Source organism: Panthera uncia, assembly GCF_023721935.1.
Source record: "Panthera uncia isolate 11264 chromosome A1 unlocalized genomic scaffold, Puncia_PCG_1.0 HiC_scaffold_17, whole genome shotgun sequence".
NCBI classification, from domain to species: Eukaryota; Metazoa; Chordata; class Mammalia; order Carnivora; family Felidae; genus Panthera; species Panthera uncia.
The window spans coordinates 26,205,958-26,221,193 of NW_026057577.1; the positions used below are offsets into that span (position 1 = coordinate 26,205,958).

Here is a 15,236-nt window from a genome sequence, read left to right on the forward strand (position 1 = left end):
TACTCCTGTGAACATTCAAGTATAAATTTGGGGGTAGACATGTTTTCTTTTCTCTTGGGTATATACTTAAGTGGAATGGACTGGAATTTTTGGGTCATAAAGTAACACTGGGGTGCCTAGGTGGCTCAGCCAATTAAGTATCCGACTTCGGCTCGGGTCATGATCTCACATTTCGTGGGTTCAAGCCCCGCGTCGGGCTCTGTACTGACAGTTCAGAGCCTGGAGTCTGCTTCAGATTCTGTATCTCTCTCTCTCTCTCTCTCTCTCTCTCTCTCTGCTCCTCTTCTGCTTGCACTCTCTCTCTCAAAAATAAATAAACATTAAAAAATTAAAATTAAAAAAAATTAAGTAACACTACCTTTAACTTTTTGAGGAACTGCTGAAACTGTGTTCCAAAGTGGCTACACATCATTTTATATTCCCACCAGCACCATATAAAATTCTAACTCCTCCACATCTCTGCCAATACTTGCTACTGTCCATATTTTTTATTATAGCCAAACCTGATGATTTTGAAAGACTCTTTTTGCTAAAACAAAAGCTATTAGCCTATCTATAATTACCAAAGCTACTTTCCTGAGTGATTGTAAATTTTCTTACTGCTTCAAATATCAGGGCCCAAGATTGCAAACATTCTACTGTAACAAAGAAATCTGTTCCCTTACACAAAAGATTGAAAGTGGACACATAAAAACACGAGGGGGCGCCTGGGTGGTTCAGTTGGTTAAGTGTCCAACTTTGGCTTGGGTCATGATCTCTTGTTTATGATATGAGTTTGAGCCCCAACGTGTGGCTCTCTGTTGTCAGTGTGGAGCCTGCTTCGTATCCTCTGTCTCTCTCTCTCTCTGCCCCTCCTCCCTTGCTCGCACACATGCTATCTCTCAAAAATAAATGAACATTAAAAACAAGACAAAACCAGGGGCACCTAGGTGGGTCAGTCGGTTGAGCGGTCGGCTTCAGCCCAGATCATGATCTCACAGCCTAGGAGTTTGAGCCCCGCATGGGGCTCTGTGTTGAGAGCTCAAGAGCCTGGAGCCTGCTTCGCATTCTGTGTCTCCCTCTCTCTGCCCCTCCCACGCTTGCACTGTGTCTCTCTCTATCAAAAATAAATAAACATTAAAAACAAAACAAAACAGGGGCGCCTGGGTGGCTCAGTCGGTTGAGTGGCCGACTTCGGCTCGGGTCATGATCTCGCGGTCCGTGAGTTCGAGCCCCGCGTCGGGCTCTGTGCTGACAGCTCAGAGCCTGGAGCCTGTTTCAGATTCTGTGTCTCCCTCTCTGATCCTCCCCCGTTCATGCTCTGTCATTCTCTGTCTCAAAAATAAATAAACGTTAAAAAAAAAAACAAAACAAACAAACAAAAAAACATGAGAAAAATAATCTAAATCCATCATTACTCTTAGCTGGGACTCCTCTCAGTACCATCTGATTTATCGTCAGAAACTACCCCTGACAATTTTACCAAAGTCAGGACACTCAAAAAACCATTACTAAGTTTCCGAACTTGATTCTGATTTTATAAAATCAAAATCTGACTTACAGGTATTGATATAAAAAAACTTGGGGGGCTCCCAGGTGGCTCAGTCAGTTAAGCATCTGACTTCTGACTTCAGCTCAGGTTATGATCTCAGGGTCATGAGATTGAGCCTCGTGTCGGGCTATGTGCTGAGCATGAAGCCTGCTTAAGACACTCTCCCCCTCTCTCTGCCCCTCCCCTGCTCTCTTAAAAAAAAAAACAACAACCAAAAAAACAAAACTTGGGAGGAATATAACATGCCAATGAGATGTGGGGAAGGGGAGGAGTATGGAGAATTTCTTTTAGAGAAGGGGATTTTGTTGTAAGTTATATATTGTAGAATTTTAAACAAGAGTAAAAAGGACATTACATATTCTATCTCTATATTATATCAAATCTCATAACATGTAATACTTTTTAAGCATAAAAGGACCATTTTTTAGTTCCATAAGAAGCACCTTAGTGTTCTAAAGAGCAGAGTCCATCATTTATTTATAAGCTCTTATTTCATGTAATTCTATGAATTAAATCCCAAGTCCAGCAATCTGAGGTTGCAGCTCTACAGTGGCAGCAGCCCTAAACTTACTGGTCTAAAAAGCTTCCCTATACTACAATAATGGAAACTCATTAGCTATAGCACTGAAAATAGTAAGCTTCAGTTTTCTAGAAATTCATATTTTTATAAATCGTCTATTTTTGAAGATTAAAAAAAAGGGTATTATTCTAGTTTGTCCGAATATGTATCATCATCTGCACTTCTGTAGTGTGGTTTTAAGAAAAAAAACAGAGGAAAAACCTCCAGTTCACTCATTTTAAAAAATGCTTTATTCTTTCTATCCTCTGATGTGAGATTGCCACGGTCAACTGGGATTGGGGTTTTGCTCTGAGTCTACCTGGTAGACTGGGTGGCTCTACCTGAGCCTGGGTGGCTCAGTCAGTTGAGCGTCTGACTTTGGCTCAGGTCATGATCTCACTGTTTGTGGGCTCCAGCCCCGTGTGGGGCTCTGTGCTGACAGCTGAGAGCCTGGAAACTGCTTCCAATACTGTGTCTCCCTCTCTCTCTGTCCCTCCCTCCCTCTCTCTCTCAAAAATAAATAAACATTCAAAAGAAATTTTTTTTTTTTTTTAAATTTATTTTTGGGACAGAGAGAGACAGAGCATGAACGGGGGAGGGGCAGAGAGAGAGGGAGACACAGAATCGGAAACAGGCTCCAGGCTCCGAGCCATCAGCCCAGAGCCTGACGCAGGGCTCGAACTCACGGACCGTGAGATCGTGACCTGGCTGAAGTCGGACGCTTAACCGACTGCGCCACCCAGGCGCCCCTCAAAAGAAAATTTTTTAATATAAATCATTAAGATTTTCTTTCCTCTAAAAATGTCTCACTAGACCTGAAAGATCAAGCTGGTTTTTTCCCCAAAGAATCTGTCTATACACATAAGTTGTTCAGCTCTTTTCATTACATGTCATTATCCTCCAATCAAAGACATCTGTGAGTTTTCACACTTCCTCAGTTTAAAAAGGCTGACATTATATACTAAGCATCATCTCTAAATCCAAATTATCACAAAAGACTTTAAGGACAAGAGTTGGCCATGTGCCAGCAGATGTGCTTAGTTTTAAACCTACAGACATAGGTGGTCAAAAAGGAAAAAAAAAGCTGGGGCACAGGTATGTACAGAGGATTGGTGAAATTCTTAAGAATTTGTCCAAAATTGATGAGCCCATTTTTTATCTGGAATTAGTAATTTAAAGAGTGTGACTTGGTCTGGGTGTAAGATAGAAGAGAGTGTTACAGAATGTGACAGCCTGGGGGCACCTGGGTGGCTCAGTAGGTTAAGCGTCCAACTTCTGCTCAAGTCATGATCTCGTGGTTTGGGAGTTTGGGCTCTGCTTCGGGCTCTGTGTGGACAGCTCAGAGCCGGGAGCCTGCTTCAGATTCTGTGTCTCCCTCTCTCTCTACCACTCCCCTGCTCTCTTTCTCTCTCAAATATACATAAACATTTAAAAAACATTTTTTTTAAAGAGAATGTGACAACCTGGAAAATATATATCCCAACTAAAGACATTTAAAATAAAAATTTTAACAATGTTGTGAAGGCCTGTTTGCAATCCCTGCTTCACTCTCATCTATACGCTGGCCAGTACATACTCTGAAAAGAAGCACTGGCTCATTTCTTACTTGATCAGAAACTATCCTGCTTCATTAAAGGAGCCAGGCAGAGGCACAGTGGTCCTGAAGGACTGTTCTGTCTGTAGCTTCACTTGGGTCTTGGGCTTCCCCTCTATTTTCTCTCACAGCTATAACTCAACTAGGTATCTTCTGGCTTACCGAGATTTCCACTGCATTTCAGGTTCTGATGTTTAAAAACAAAACAACAACAAAAACCCTTTACAAACCTTATGTTTCCTCTTGCCTTTGTTGGAAACTTTTTCTGAGGCTTGTTTCTGAGCCTCTCTTGTGTGCTTTTCTGGCACATTTTTCTTTTCCCCCTTGGGTGGCTCTGTTTCTTTGTAAGGCTTTCCTGGTATTCTGGTCAAGAGATTCAGGTCAATCTTCACAATAAGTGGATACCTGTCATCAGGCTCACTGAGGGGTGAAAGAAGTTCCTTCTCTTCCATAGGAGAGAACATTCGTTGCCGAAAAAAGCTATCTTCTTCCTCCACTGAGGAGGGTTTCACGGGAGTCCTGTTACTCTCAGGGTACTTAGGAGTTTGTGAGGAAGGAGGAAGGCTCTCGCTTTCATCCGAATCTGAGGATGAGGTATCTGTTTCTATGATTTCCCTTGATTTCTGGGAAGATTTACTTGTTGACTTGTATTTCTTTTTTTCTGCAGAAGGTCGAGGGGAAGATTTGGACTCCTTTTTTATATTGGGTTTCCTTGAGCCTTTGGTGGCTGCTTTGTGTCTGCTGGAAGGCATGCTGGTAGCCATGTCTACAGGGGTTTCACTTTCTATCTTCAGGCCTCCCCGGGGCTCTTCAGCAGCTGCCTTCTCAGCCTTTTTGGGTTGTTTTTTGCCTACAGTTCTCCTCTGTGTTGTACTGTCACTCTGTGCAGGGGACTTCTGCCTCCCGCGCCCACTTTCTGATCCCTTTTGGACAGTCTTGGAGTCTCGTCCAGGAGTAGCAGAACTTGTTTCTTTAGGTCCCCCTGGATCAGTGTAGCTATTCCCGGTGCCCTGTTCTCGGCCTTCCTTTTTATAGCCTTGAGATGAGGGGATGTTACTGTCCACAGAAGACGCTGGTGACACTTTATGTGGGTTCACTTTATTCAACCAATTATCAAGTTGCCATTTGTTTGTTGGTGGTGGTTCAGGCTGAAAAACAGAAACAAAAATACAATGTCTAAGAGCACAGAGCCATCTGTTTTTCATACTTTTGACTGAACTAAAGCAAAGGGCTGAATATTGACTATCAGAGCTCTCATCACTTGAATGAGGAGATAAGCTTAATGTTACAAATGGCCTTTAAACATTAAAGATTCCTGTCAGGAACCCAACTTCAAAGATAAAATTCCTAATCTAGACCAAATATTTATTCAAGTAACAAGGACACTGAAGTATCGAAGGTTCCTCCAAGATACACAGTTCAATTTCTTAACCTTCTTTCCTTCACTTTCTATATTTGACTCTTTTTTTTTTTTTTAAAAAAAAGGGGGAAAAAGGGGGAAGGGGGGGGGGGGGGGGGGGGGGGGGGGGGGGAGGGAGAAGTTGGGCTCACTCGAAGTGGGGCTCGAGCTCACCTGATACAGGACTCGAACTGAGAAACCCTGAGATCATAACGTGACCTAAAGTCAAATCCTTAATGACTGAGCCACCCAGTGGCCAAATCTAGCCACCTAGATTTGAATCAAGTCTTAAATGGCCATCAACAGAGGCCATTAGAGACCCATGGAAGGTGGTACCCCTGTCTCCCTCTCACCTCAGGAGATGCACTCTGGGATGGCTCGTTTGCCTCACTGTCACTGGAACTACTTTCACTCTCAGAGTCAGATCCAGAGCTGCTTTCAGATCCACTGTGGCTGCTAGAATCATCCCTGGAGTTATCTGCTCCTTCACTATTATGGTGTGATGGTTCAGAGTTACTAAAAGAAAGAAAACATATAAATGAGAAAGTTGGGTTTTTTTTTCCCACAATGACAACAGGAAAACATCCAAATCTGAAAACCAACTTTATAAAATGTTTACTGTTATATTGTTACAATTCTATGAATTCAGAACTTTATTTATAAATGAAATAAATACTTCATAAAAAGTTTCTAATATGCTGCTCAGCCACTGGTACTTACCTTTTAGAAACGGTTTTATTGAGGTATGATTTACATACCACAGAATTCATTCACGTTAAGTTTACAATCTGATGATATTTAGTTAATTTACACGGTTGTACAATCACCACCACAGTACTATTTACTGTGTGAGGTCAATTTTTCTTTTAATGTTTATTTATTTTTGAGAGAGACAGAGAGGGAGAGCGTGAGCAGGGGAGGGACAGAGAGAGAGGGAGACACAGAATCTGAAGCAGGTTCCAGGCTCTGAGCTGTCAGCACAGAGCTGGACACGGGGTTCCAACTAATGAACTGTGAGCCGAGCTCATGACCTGAGCCGAAGTCAGTCGCTTACCTGACTGAGCCACCCAGGTGCCCATGTAAGGTCAATTATTATAACACTACAATTCTATCAGGTAATTCCCACCTCTACAAATAAAACAAAATAAAAGGATGCATACCTTCCTGGTGTACTCCTTGGCATTGTCTTATCACAATCCTAAAAGTAAAACGAGAGGAAATCTGTGAATGAATAAACACTCTATCTGCTTAATGTGAACAATATTTGAACTCTTAACAGGAACACTAGCAGTTCTAATGTATGCATCAATGTTTACCTAACATTAAGGACATAATGTTTTTACCTAAAGAATAACTAATTACCAGGCTAAGATGAAAAGATTTGTTAATAGTTCTTGTCAACAATCTCATGCTTCATGAGTAAGTTCTGATCCACCATAAATATTAAAGAAGAGCCAATTAAAAAAAATGGAGATTTAAAGACAGAGCAGAAAAACAACATTACACTGGTCAGAAAGCAGTAAGGAACTTCTTTTAAATAAATGGCTCATGGGGCGCCTGGGTGGCTCAGTCGGCTAAGCATCCGACTTCGGCTCAGGTCACGATCTCACTGTCCGTGGGTTCGAGCACCGTGTCGGGCTCTGTGCTGACGGCTCAGAGCCTGGAGCCTGTTTCAGATTCTGTGTCTCCCTCTCTCTGACCCTCCCCCGTTCATGCTCTGTCTCTCTCTGTCGCAAAAATAAATAAACGTTAAAAAAAAATTTTTTTTAATAAATAAATGGCTCATAAATCTATCATTCAACCATAATTCTTATCAAATACAATGAAAACACACAGTGTATGAAACTGGCAAACTCATAAAGCAGTAGACATACCTGCTCCCCATCGCTGTCTTCACTGCTGCTTAGTTTTAAGTCATCTTTTAACATACTAAAGGGAAAATGCAGAAAGGATTAGTATTTTTGTAACAGTTTATCATGGCACACCAGAGTATTAAATATTTACTAACCATTCTAGAAATAATCACTGTGGTAGCCAAAGATTTAATTAAAAAACAAAGAAAAGAACCAGTAAATTTTACTCTGTTTTGGTTCACATCCAGAGTACAAAGTGAGAAAAGTAGGAATTTAACATTTTCACAAGCTCTCACTTTTCCATAAGTAAAATGCATATCCTTCTTTTCTAATTAAATAAACCACATTCTACAACTTCTCTCTACTTGTTTTCTCTATTTTTCTCTAATTACATACACACACACACTCATTCATATTAAATCAAATTACCATACTCATACTCAACAGTCCACTAGAGAGATGTAACTCCTAAAAAGAAGGAAGATAAAATGAAAATATCACCAATTCTCTTTCACTGTCCCTCATGTATCACAAAGAGATTCATACAACCAGGTAACTGTGAAAACCAGAACACTAAGTCAAAGTGCTAGTTCATAAATGTCTTGCTATGAAAGAAGAATGCCCTCTGGAAAAGTAACAATTTGGGGTAAAAACCTTACTTATAAAATAGAAATGACAGTGTGTGAATTAAAAACAAATTCCAGGTTCCAAACCCTCCTTCATCAAATTCAAATCAATTAAAAAAACATGAACTGACAATTTCTGAAATTCACTTTTCAAAGTAAAATTACAAATTTAAAATTGCCTAGAGGCTCCTGGATGGCTCAGTTAACCATCCGACTTTGGCTCAGGTCGTGATCTCGCATTTGTGGGTTCGAGCCCTTCGGTAGGCTCTGTGCTAACAGCTCAGAGCCTGGTGCCTGCTTCGGATTCTGTGTGTGTCTCTCTCTCACCCTCCCCCGCCTGCACTCTGTCTCTCTCTCTCCCTCTCTCAAAAATAAACATTAAAATTTTTTTTTTCCTTAAGGCCAAAAAATCATAATTAAAATTAAAAATCTGAGTGATGACCCACAAAACACTCCTTGCCTTTTTACAGAAGAGCAAAAATTAATACAAAGCTTAGGGAAAACTACGACTATAAAAATGTTTCTCATTACCAGCAGTTCCATTACCTTTCTTCTTAAAATTTCATGACACTCTCCAATCAGTGGGAAGGAAATCTTCTTTCACTTCAGTAACTATTAATACTTTCCCTTCAAAAACTTCACCTGAGTTTCTAAGTCTGACCCCAAATTCAGATTATCATATAAGAGATCACCTTGAAACAAAGTACCCAGATAATTACAGAATTATGAAAAATGTTTTAAGGCTGGCCTGGTTAAGCAGGACAGAAAAAAAGGGTTTTCTTTTGGACAAGGGCTTGGTGCATGTCTATGAATGACATCCTATAAGGAAATGTACTTGCTCTGAATTCTCTCAGCCCTTATGATTTAATAATGGCAGCTCAATGAACCTGCTCACACATGTGGATATGTCAAAGCTTTTACCAAACTGCTCAAGGTCCTGCATGCTTTCGCTCCCTCCGCAACAAGAGATACACACATATATGGTAGGCCCTTATCAATTCTTTGCACATCAATAAGTATGATAAATATGAATATAATTTGAATTCTTTAACAGTGAGGGGGACTTGTTGCATTTCACATAAGTTATTCTCACTCAGTTCTTCCTCTGTTCAGCTGAAGAGGCTGAGGTTATCAAGACTGTATGTTGTAGTTTAGAAAGCTAGCACTGTGGCCACCATTTCTTTAGAATTTTGTTTTAATCATGGAGTTAACTTGTGGTCTCAGGAATTCAGGAGTTCACTTTTGAACCTGGAATTTATTATCACCCAATATACTAGCCTGATTACATTTTGATATATATTCCTGGTTCTACTAAAGAAGTAGGAAAACAAATATAGTACAAACTATGCTGATTTAATATTCTACATTTAGCAATTAAATGGAGGGCTTACAAAGAAGAATCCTGTATTTTTTGGTCTTCTTTATTAAAAACTATCAACCTACACACAAACACAAATACACACATCTCTAAGAGATGAGAAAAATCTGTAATCTCAGAGGAGGGGAAGACAAACTATGGCCCACAAGTCAAATAAAGACTACTACTTGTTTTGTAAAAAAGTTTTATTGGAACACAACGACACCCATAGTCTATATTTGCTTTCATGCTACAATGGCAGAGCTGGTTAGTTGGGACAAAAGCCATCTAGCCCCTAAATCCTAAAATATTTCACTATCTGGCCCTTTACATAAACATTTGCATACCCCTTCCTTAAAAGATTAAGGACACATTTCTAAGTGTTCTGGTATGCAGACACTACACATAGACTTTTAGCAAAACGGATAAACTTATTAAGCAATAAACTTACGATTTAGACTGGTGTCCATTTGAAGTTTTAGAAGAAGGATTGTATCTTTCTAGAACAAAGAGAATGCAGAAATTAGCAACTACAGTGTGGCTATTTAGATTGTAAAATATGTATCAGTATACCCTCAAAGAAATGTAAATCAAAACATTTAGAATTCTTCCTCCACCAAACTGGCAACACTTTAGAGTCCAATAATACAAGATAACTGGGGGAAACAGGTAAGCTCCAATGCTGCTTGTCCAACTATAAACCCATACAATCTTTTTGGCAGGCAATCTGGCAATATTATCTTTACTGATACTGTAAATGCACATATCCACTTTCGTAGCAATTATAATGAAAAAAATTTTTCCTTACAGGTATATCTGGAAAAATACATAAACACACACTGAAACACAGATGTTTATCATAATATGTTTTGTAACAGCAAAAACTAGAAACATCTATCGAGAGGAGAGTAGTTAAATAAATGATGGTATTATCATAAAATACACAATTTTAATGTTAAAAAGAATGAGCTAATGTTAAAAGAATGAGCAAGAATTTATACTGATATAGACACAGCTCTAAAATAAATTAAGTGAAAAATATAGGTAATAAAGAGTATGTGCAACTTATGATCTCATGTGCCAATACTGAGTTATAGGGGGAGGAGGACAGAACTAAGGAGGAGACATTCTGAAAAGTTGTTAAGAGAGAAAATGTAAACTTTCTGGCCTACGGCTATTTTCTTCATATCTTTAAATAGTGATAAAGATTCCTATAACTATAGTTTAAGGTAAAACCGAGAAGTGGATATACAAATAAAGTTTGCTAACATTAAAAAGGAATATTCTCCATAGTTTCGTCTCTTTGCTTTAAGACCTCTAAAGACAATAAACTAAGCATCAAAAAGTTCCACATTTTTATATCCCAAAACTGATTACCAATGTAAATCTACCTTATTAAAGAAGTTACTGTTCTTGGCAAAACCATTTACTTTATTATAGAGCTATATGAGGAAGCCCAGACATTCATAAGGTTCCTGGCCTTACCACTCATTAATTCACGTAACCATCATCTCTTGGGATCACATTTAAATTCCCTAAGGCTATCATCCCCTCAAGTTCTTCTCAGAAACAAAAAGACAGGAGGTAGAGGGGGATTCTGTAACACACAGAAGATTTTCGTCCCAGACCTAAAGGCCCAGGAAGAATAAATACAGACGTAGGCAGAGAAGAACTACAATAAGTGACAATGACCCTTTCCCTTGCATATAGTGTAACTCTCACAGAACCAACTATCTTCATGAAAGATAGAGAAAGAGAGAGGAATGCTCTTGGGTTTATGAGGTGTCCATCAAACTGAATTCATGAACTCTGAACTTATTGCTTCAAGAAATACTTAGTCAATTTGATCTCCAATGATCTATAATTCTTCATTTTAAAAAATGTTGATTTATTTTGGGGGGAGGAACAGAGAGAGGGGGGAGAGAGAGAATCCTAAGCAGGATCCATGCTGTCAGCGCACAGCCTAAGGTGGGGTTCGATCCCACGAACTGTGAGATCATGACCTGAGCTGAAATCAAGAACCGGGTGCTCAACGACTGAGCCACCCAGGTGCCTCTATAATTTTTCATTTTTTAAATGTACCAAGATTCAGTTTAACTCATTACAAACTGGGATAATAACTCATTACAAACTCAGATAATAAAAACTGGGATAAGACACGTGAACGAATTATAAAACCAATATATGATGTGACCATGAGAAATGAATGCTCAATTAACAGCTTAACATGAAAACCAAGAAGAAAAAAAATACTCACTTTGTTCTCCAGGGCCAAAATTGGACTGCTGAGATTCCTAAGGGACACAAAATTATATAGTGATATTAAGAGAAGGGTTCATTAGTAAAAAATGCTTTAAACTAAACTATTCAATTCCAGCTAATTCAATGAAAGATCCTGTTGAGTTCCTAAGAATGCATAAAAGAAAAAACACAAAGAATTTAATGATCCCATCTAATCAGCCTCAGCAATTGTTCTGGTCAGTAATGAACTCTCCCAGAGCTGAACACAAAAAACATCAAGCTACCTAATAGTCTACCTTTATTATTCATTTCTTTTCAGCAGCATCCATGGTCCTCATATCATAATTTAGAGCTTCAGGAAAGCAAATTATTTCCATTTAAGATTCTTGGTCTTAAAATGTTTAATTAAAAAAAAAGTAATACTAAAAACCTCACACGGTCATTCACATGTCACTATATTGCCTTGCTTTTCCCACTCCCAATATTTTACACACAATTAGCAACTTGAGGAAAAGACTGTCATATACCACTCTGTAAGCCATACACTAGTACAATGTCTGGCACTCAGGAAGCACCAGTAAAAAGAAAGCCAAAATCTCACTGTCAGTGAAAGAAACATGTCTTTCCAAACTCAACTTTCATAATCAGAAAACCTTTTTCACACATGGAAATTGTGCATTTTTCTAGGTTAAGTCTTTGGAACACAACATTATTAAAATTGTGTTTAATTGTGTTTGGAACACAACATGTATTAAAATTACACAAACATCCCTAAAAGCCCACTTAAAAATGAGCAAAATCTTGCTTTAATGACAGAATTACCTGTGAAAGAGAAATCCACATAGTATGAGTGCTAAAATACAGTTTTGTTGTTAAAAATAATACTGTAAACCTACACCTATGGTCAAATGATTTTCAACAAGTATTCCAAGACCATCTATAAGGGAAATGACAGTCTTTTCAACAAATGGTGTTAGGACAACGGACTAGACATAAGCAAAAAAAATGAAGGTGGATGCTTACCTTAGCCAATATAAAAAAAATAACTCAAAATGGATCAAAGAACTAAATGTAAGAGCTCAAACTACAAAACTCTTAGAAAACTTAGAGCCAAATCTTAATGACCCTGGATTTGGCAAAGAACTCTTACATATGACACCAAAAACATCAAAAACACAAAAGAAACAAATAGAGAAATTGGATTTCAGCAAAATTAAAAACTTTTGTACTTCAAAGGACAACTCTATCAAGAAAGTAAAAAAACAACCCACAGAATGGGAGAAAATATCTGCCAATTATGTATCTGATAAGAGACTGCTATCTACAATATATAAAGAGCTCTTACAATTCAATGATAAAAAGACAGCCCAATGAAAAAAATGTGCAAAGCATCTGAACAGACAATTCTACAAGGAAGATATAAAAATGGTTAATAAGCACATACAAATGGTCAATAAGCACATGAAAACATGTTGTCTGACATCGTTTCTCATGGGGAAAATGCAAATCAAACCCACAATGAGGTAATACTTCACACCTACTAGGATGACTAGGATCAAAAACAGATAACAGCAAGTATTGACAAGGATGCAGAGAAAAATGAAAGCCTAGTAGGAATGTAAACTGGCTCAGCTAGCTTTGGAAAACATTCTGGAAGTTCCTCAAATGATGAAGCATACAGTTGCCATTTGACTTTGCAATTCTACTCCTAGGTATATAACCAAGTGAAAAGAAACATTATGTCCACCCAGAAACTTCTACACAAATGTTTACAGCACCATTATTCACAAAAGCCCAAAGCTTAAAACAACTCAAATGTTCATCAGCTGATGAGTTTATAAGTAAAACGTGATATATAACCATACAATGGAATATTTGGCCACAAATAGAAATGAAGTACTGATATATTCTATAACTTGGAAGAACCTTGAAAACATTATCCTAAGTTAAAGAATCCTGCAAAAGACCACATATGGTATGATTCCATTTACATGAAATGTTCAGAAAAAAGGAAATCTATGGAGACAGAGTAGATGAGTGGTTTCATAGGGCTGAGAAGGAGACAGAGGGAAGTGGTAATAGATAAACAGGGCGTTTCTTTTTGAGATGATCAAAATGCTCTAAAATTCACCGTTTTGATGGCTCCGTAAGTCTGTAAATATATTCAAAACCATTAAATTGTACACTTTAAATGGGAGAAAAGCATGGTATGTGGATTATATTTCAATAAAGCTACTAAAAAACCTGCCAATAGAGCAGTGACCAAGGTCACTCCTGTGAATTATGTTGCAGATACAAATAATCCTCCACCGCTTTCAATTGCCAATTATCTTATACTCATTTACCTGGTAAAGAGCCTAAATGTTAATAGCCCAAACTTTCAAGTAATCTCTCACTCCTTTCCCTAACACCTCTGACAATAGTCAGTCTACTGGTCTTCAAAGTCTAGTGGATTCTGTCCCTATAACATCTACTAAATGCACACCATCTCATCTTCATCTATGCTGCAAAGACTTCAGGTCCTCACATTTTTTCATCTACAAAGGCCATTTAATGGAACTTTCTAGCTCTAATCTTTCTCCTTCACTCAACTATAGTCTCCAGTCAACCTTTCTGAAGCCCAAATCCTAGTATGAGTCATCACTACTTTATTTCGTAGGGCCTTCAATGGCTCTGTTTTTCCTAGGGATTAAACCCAAACTCTTTGACACACACGATATCCATTCATATGTCTAAGTACTGGAAAACAAAGTGAAGAGGAAAAACACACAAAGGCCTTCTACTCATGGAGCTTAACACTTTTCTGAAAAATGTTAATGACTATCTCTGCAACTATTCATGTAAATAAAGGTAAAATGGCAATTGTAAGAAGTGCAATCAAAGGTAAATAACAGGGGCGCCTGGGTGGCGCAGTCGGTTAAGCGTCCGACTTCAGCCAGGTCACGATCTCGCGGTCCGTGAGTTCGAGCCCCGCGTCAGGCTCTGGGCTGATGGCTCGGAGCCTGGAGCCTGTTTCCGATGATTCTGTGTCTCCCTCTCTCTCTGCCCCTCGCCCGTTCATGCTCTGTCTCTCTCTGTCCCAAAAATAAATAAAAAAACGTTGAAAAAAAAAATTAAAAAAAAAAAATTAAAAAAAAAAAAAGGTAAATAACATACACAGTATTATCTAAGAGCTTATAATTGTGTGTGTGTGTGTGTGTGGGAGAGAGAGAGAGACAGAGAGAGAGACAGAGAGAGACAGAGAGAGAGAGCGAGCATGTGAATGAATGTGAGAAAGGGAGAAAGAGAGAGAGAGAGACACACACACAGATCTAGCCAGGAAAATGAACAAAGGCTTCTCTGAGCAAGTACCGTTCAGGTTGGGATGTGAAGTGTAGGTAGGAAGTAAACTGGGAAAGGTAAGTGTACAGGGTAGAGAGAACAGCATGTAAAGGCCAGAAAAGATAGGGAGCACTGGTAGTGTAAAGGACTTAAAGGCAGTCCACAAGAGGAAAAAGTACAGAAGGGTAGTGAGAAATGAGACTCAAGAGAAATGAGACTCAAGACATGAAAACCTAGATCATATAGCACGCAGGCTTTATAGATTATATTAAAGAACATTTAATACACATAAACCACATCTGTTTAGTAAAATCTGAGGGGTGCCTGGGTGGCTCAGTCGGTTGAGCATCTGACTTTGGCTCAGGTCATGATCTCACGGTTTGTGAATTTGAGCCCCGTGTCAGTCTCTGTGCTGACAGTTAGAGCCTGGAGCCTGCTTTGGATTCTGTGTCTCATTCTCTCTCTGCCCCTCCCCGACTTGTGTCCTGTCTCTCAAAAATAAATAACTGTAAAAAAAAAAAAAATTTTTTTTTTAAACTGGGGACTTGCAGGAGGGAGAGATGCAGGCCGAGGAAGGAGGCTGGGGGAAGGGGTATAACTCATTTTTATGTGAGGTAACTTATGTCATGAAACAACCAGTGAATTTTTTTGTTAGTGCAAAAAATACAAGCTTCTGTGTTAGTGTAAAAGATTCGGGAGTACTTTATGCCCCATTAAAAAAGGAGGAGGGAGGGAGATAAATTATTTACATTATA

General features: G+C 38.8%; 1 protein-coding gene across 4 annotated transcripts in view; it reads right to left on the reverse strand.

Annotated features, from left to right (window-relative positions):
• The window catches only part of AFF4 (ALF transcription elongation factor 4), a 92,703-nt gene that overhangs the window by 14,789 nt on the left and 62,678 nt on the right, over window positions 1-15,236 (reverse strand). For all 4 annotated transcript variants that reach the window (XM_049649146.1, XM_049649147.1, XM_049649148.1 and 1 more), the window contains 6 exons: window positions 11,177-11,213; window positions 9,371-9,419; window positions 6,958-7,012; window positions 6,244-6,281; window positions 5,437-5,599; window positions 3,915-4,832 (listed from right to left, as the gene is read on the reverse strand). In XM_049649146.1, coding sequence (XP_049505103.1) covers window positions 3,915-4,832; window positions 5,437-5,599; window positions 6,244-6,281; window positions 6,958-7,012; window positions 9,371-9,419; window positions 11,177-11,213 — 1,260 coding nt within the window. The remainder of the gene's footprint in view (window positions 1-3,914; window positions 4,833-5,436; window positions 5,600-6,243; window positions 6,282-6,957; window positions 7,013-9,370; window positions 9,420-11,176; window positions 11,214-15,236) is intronic.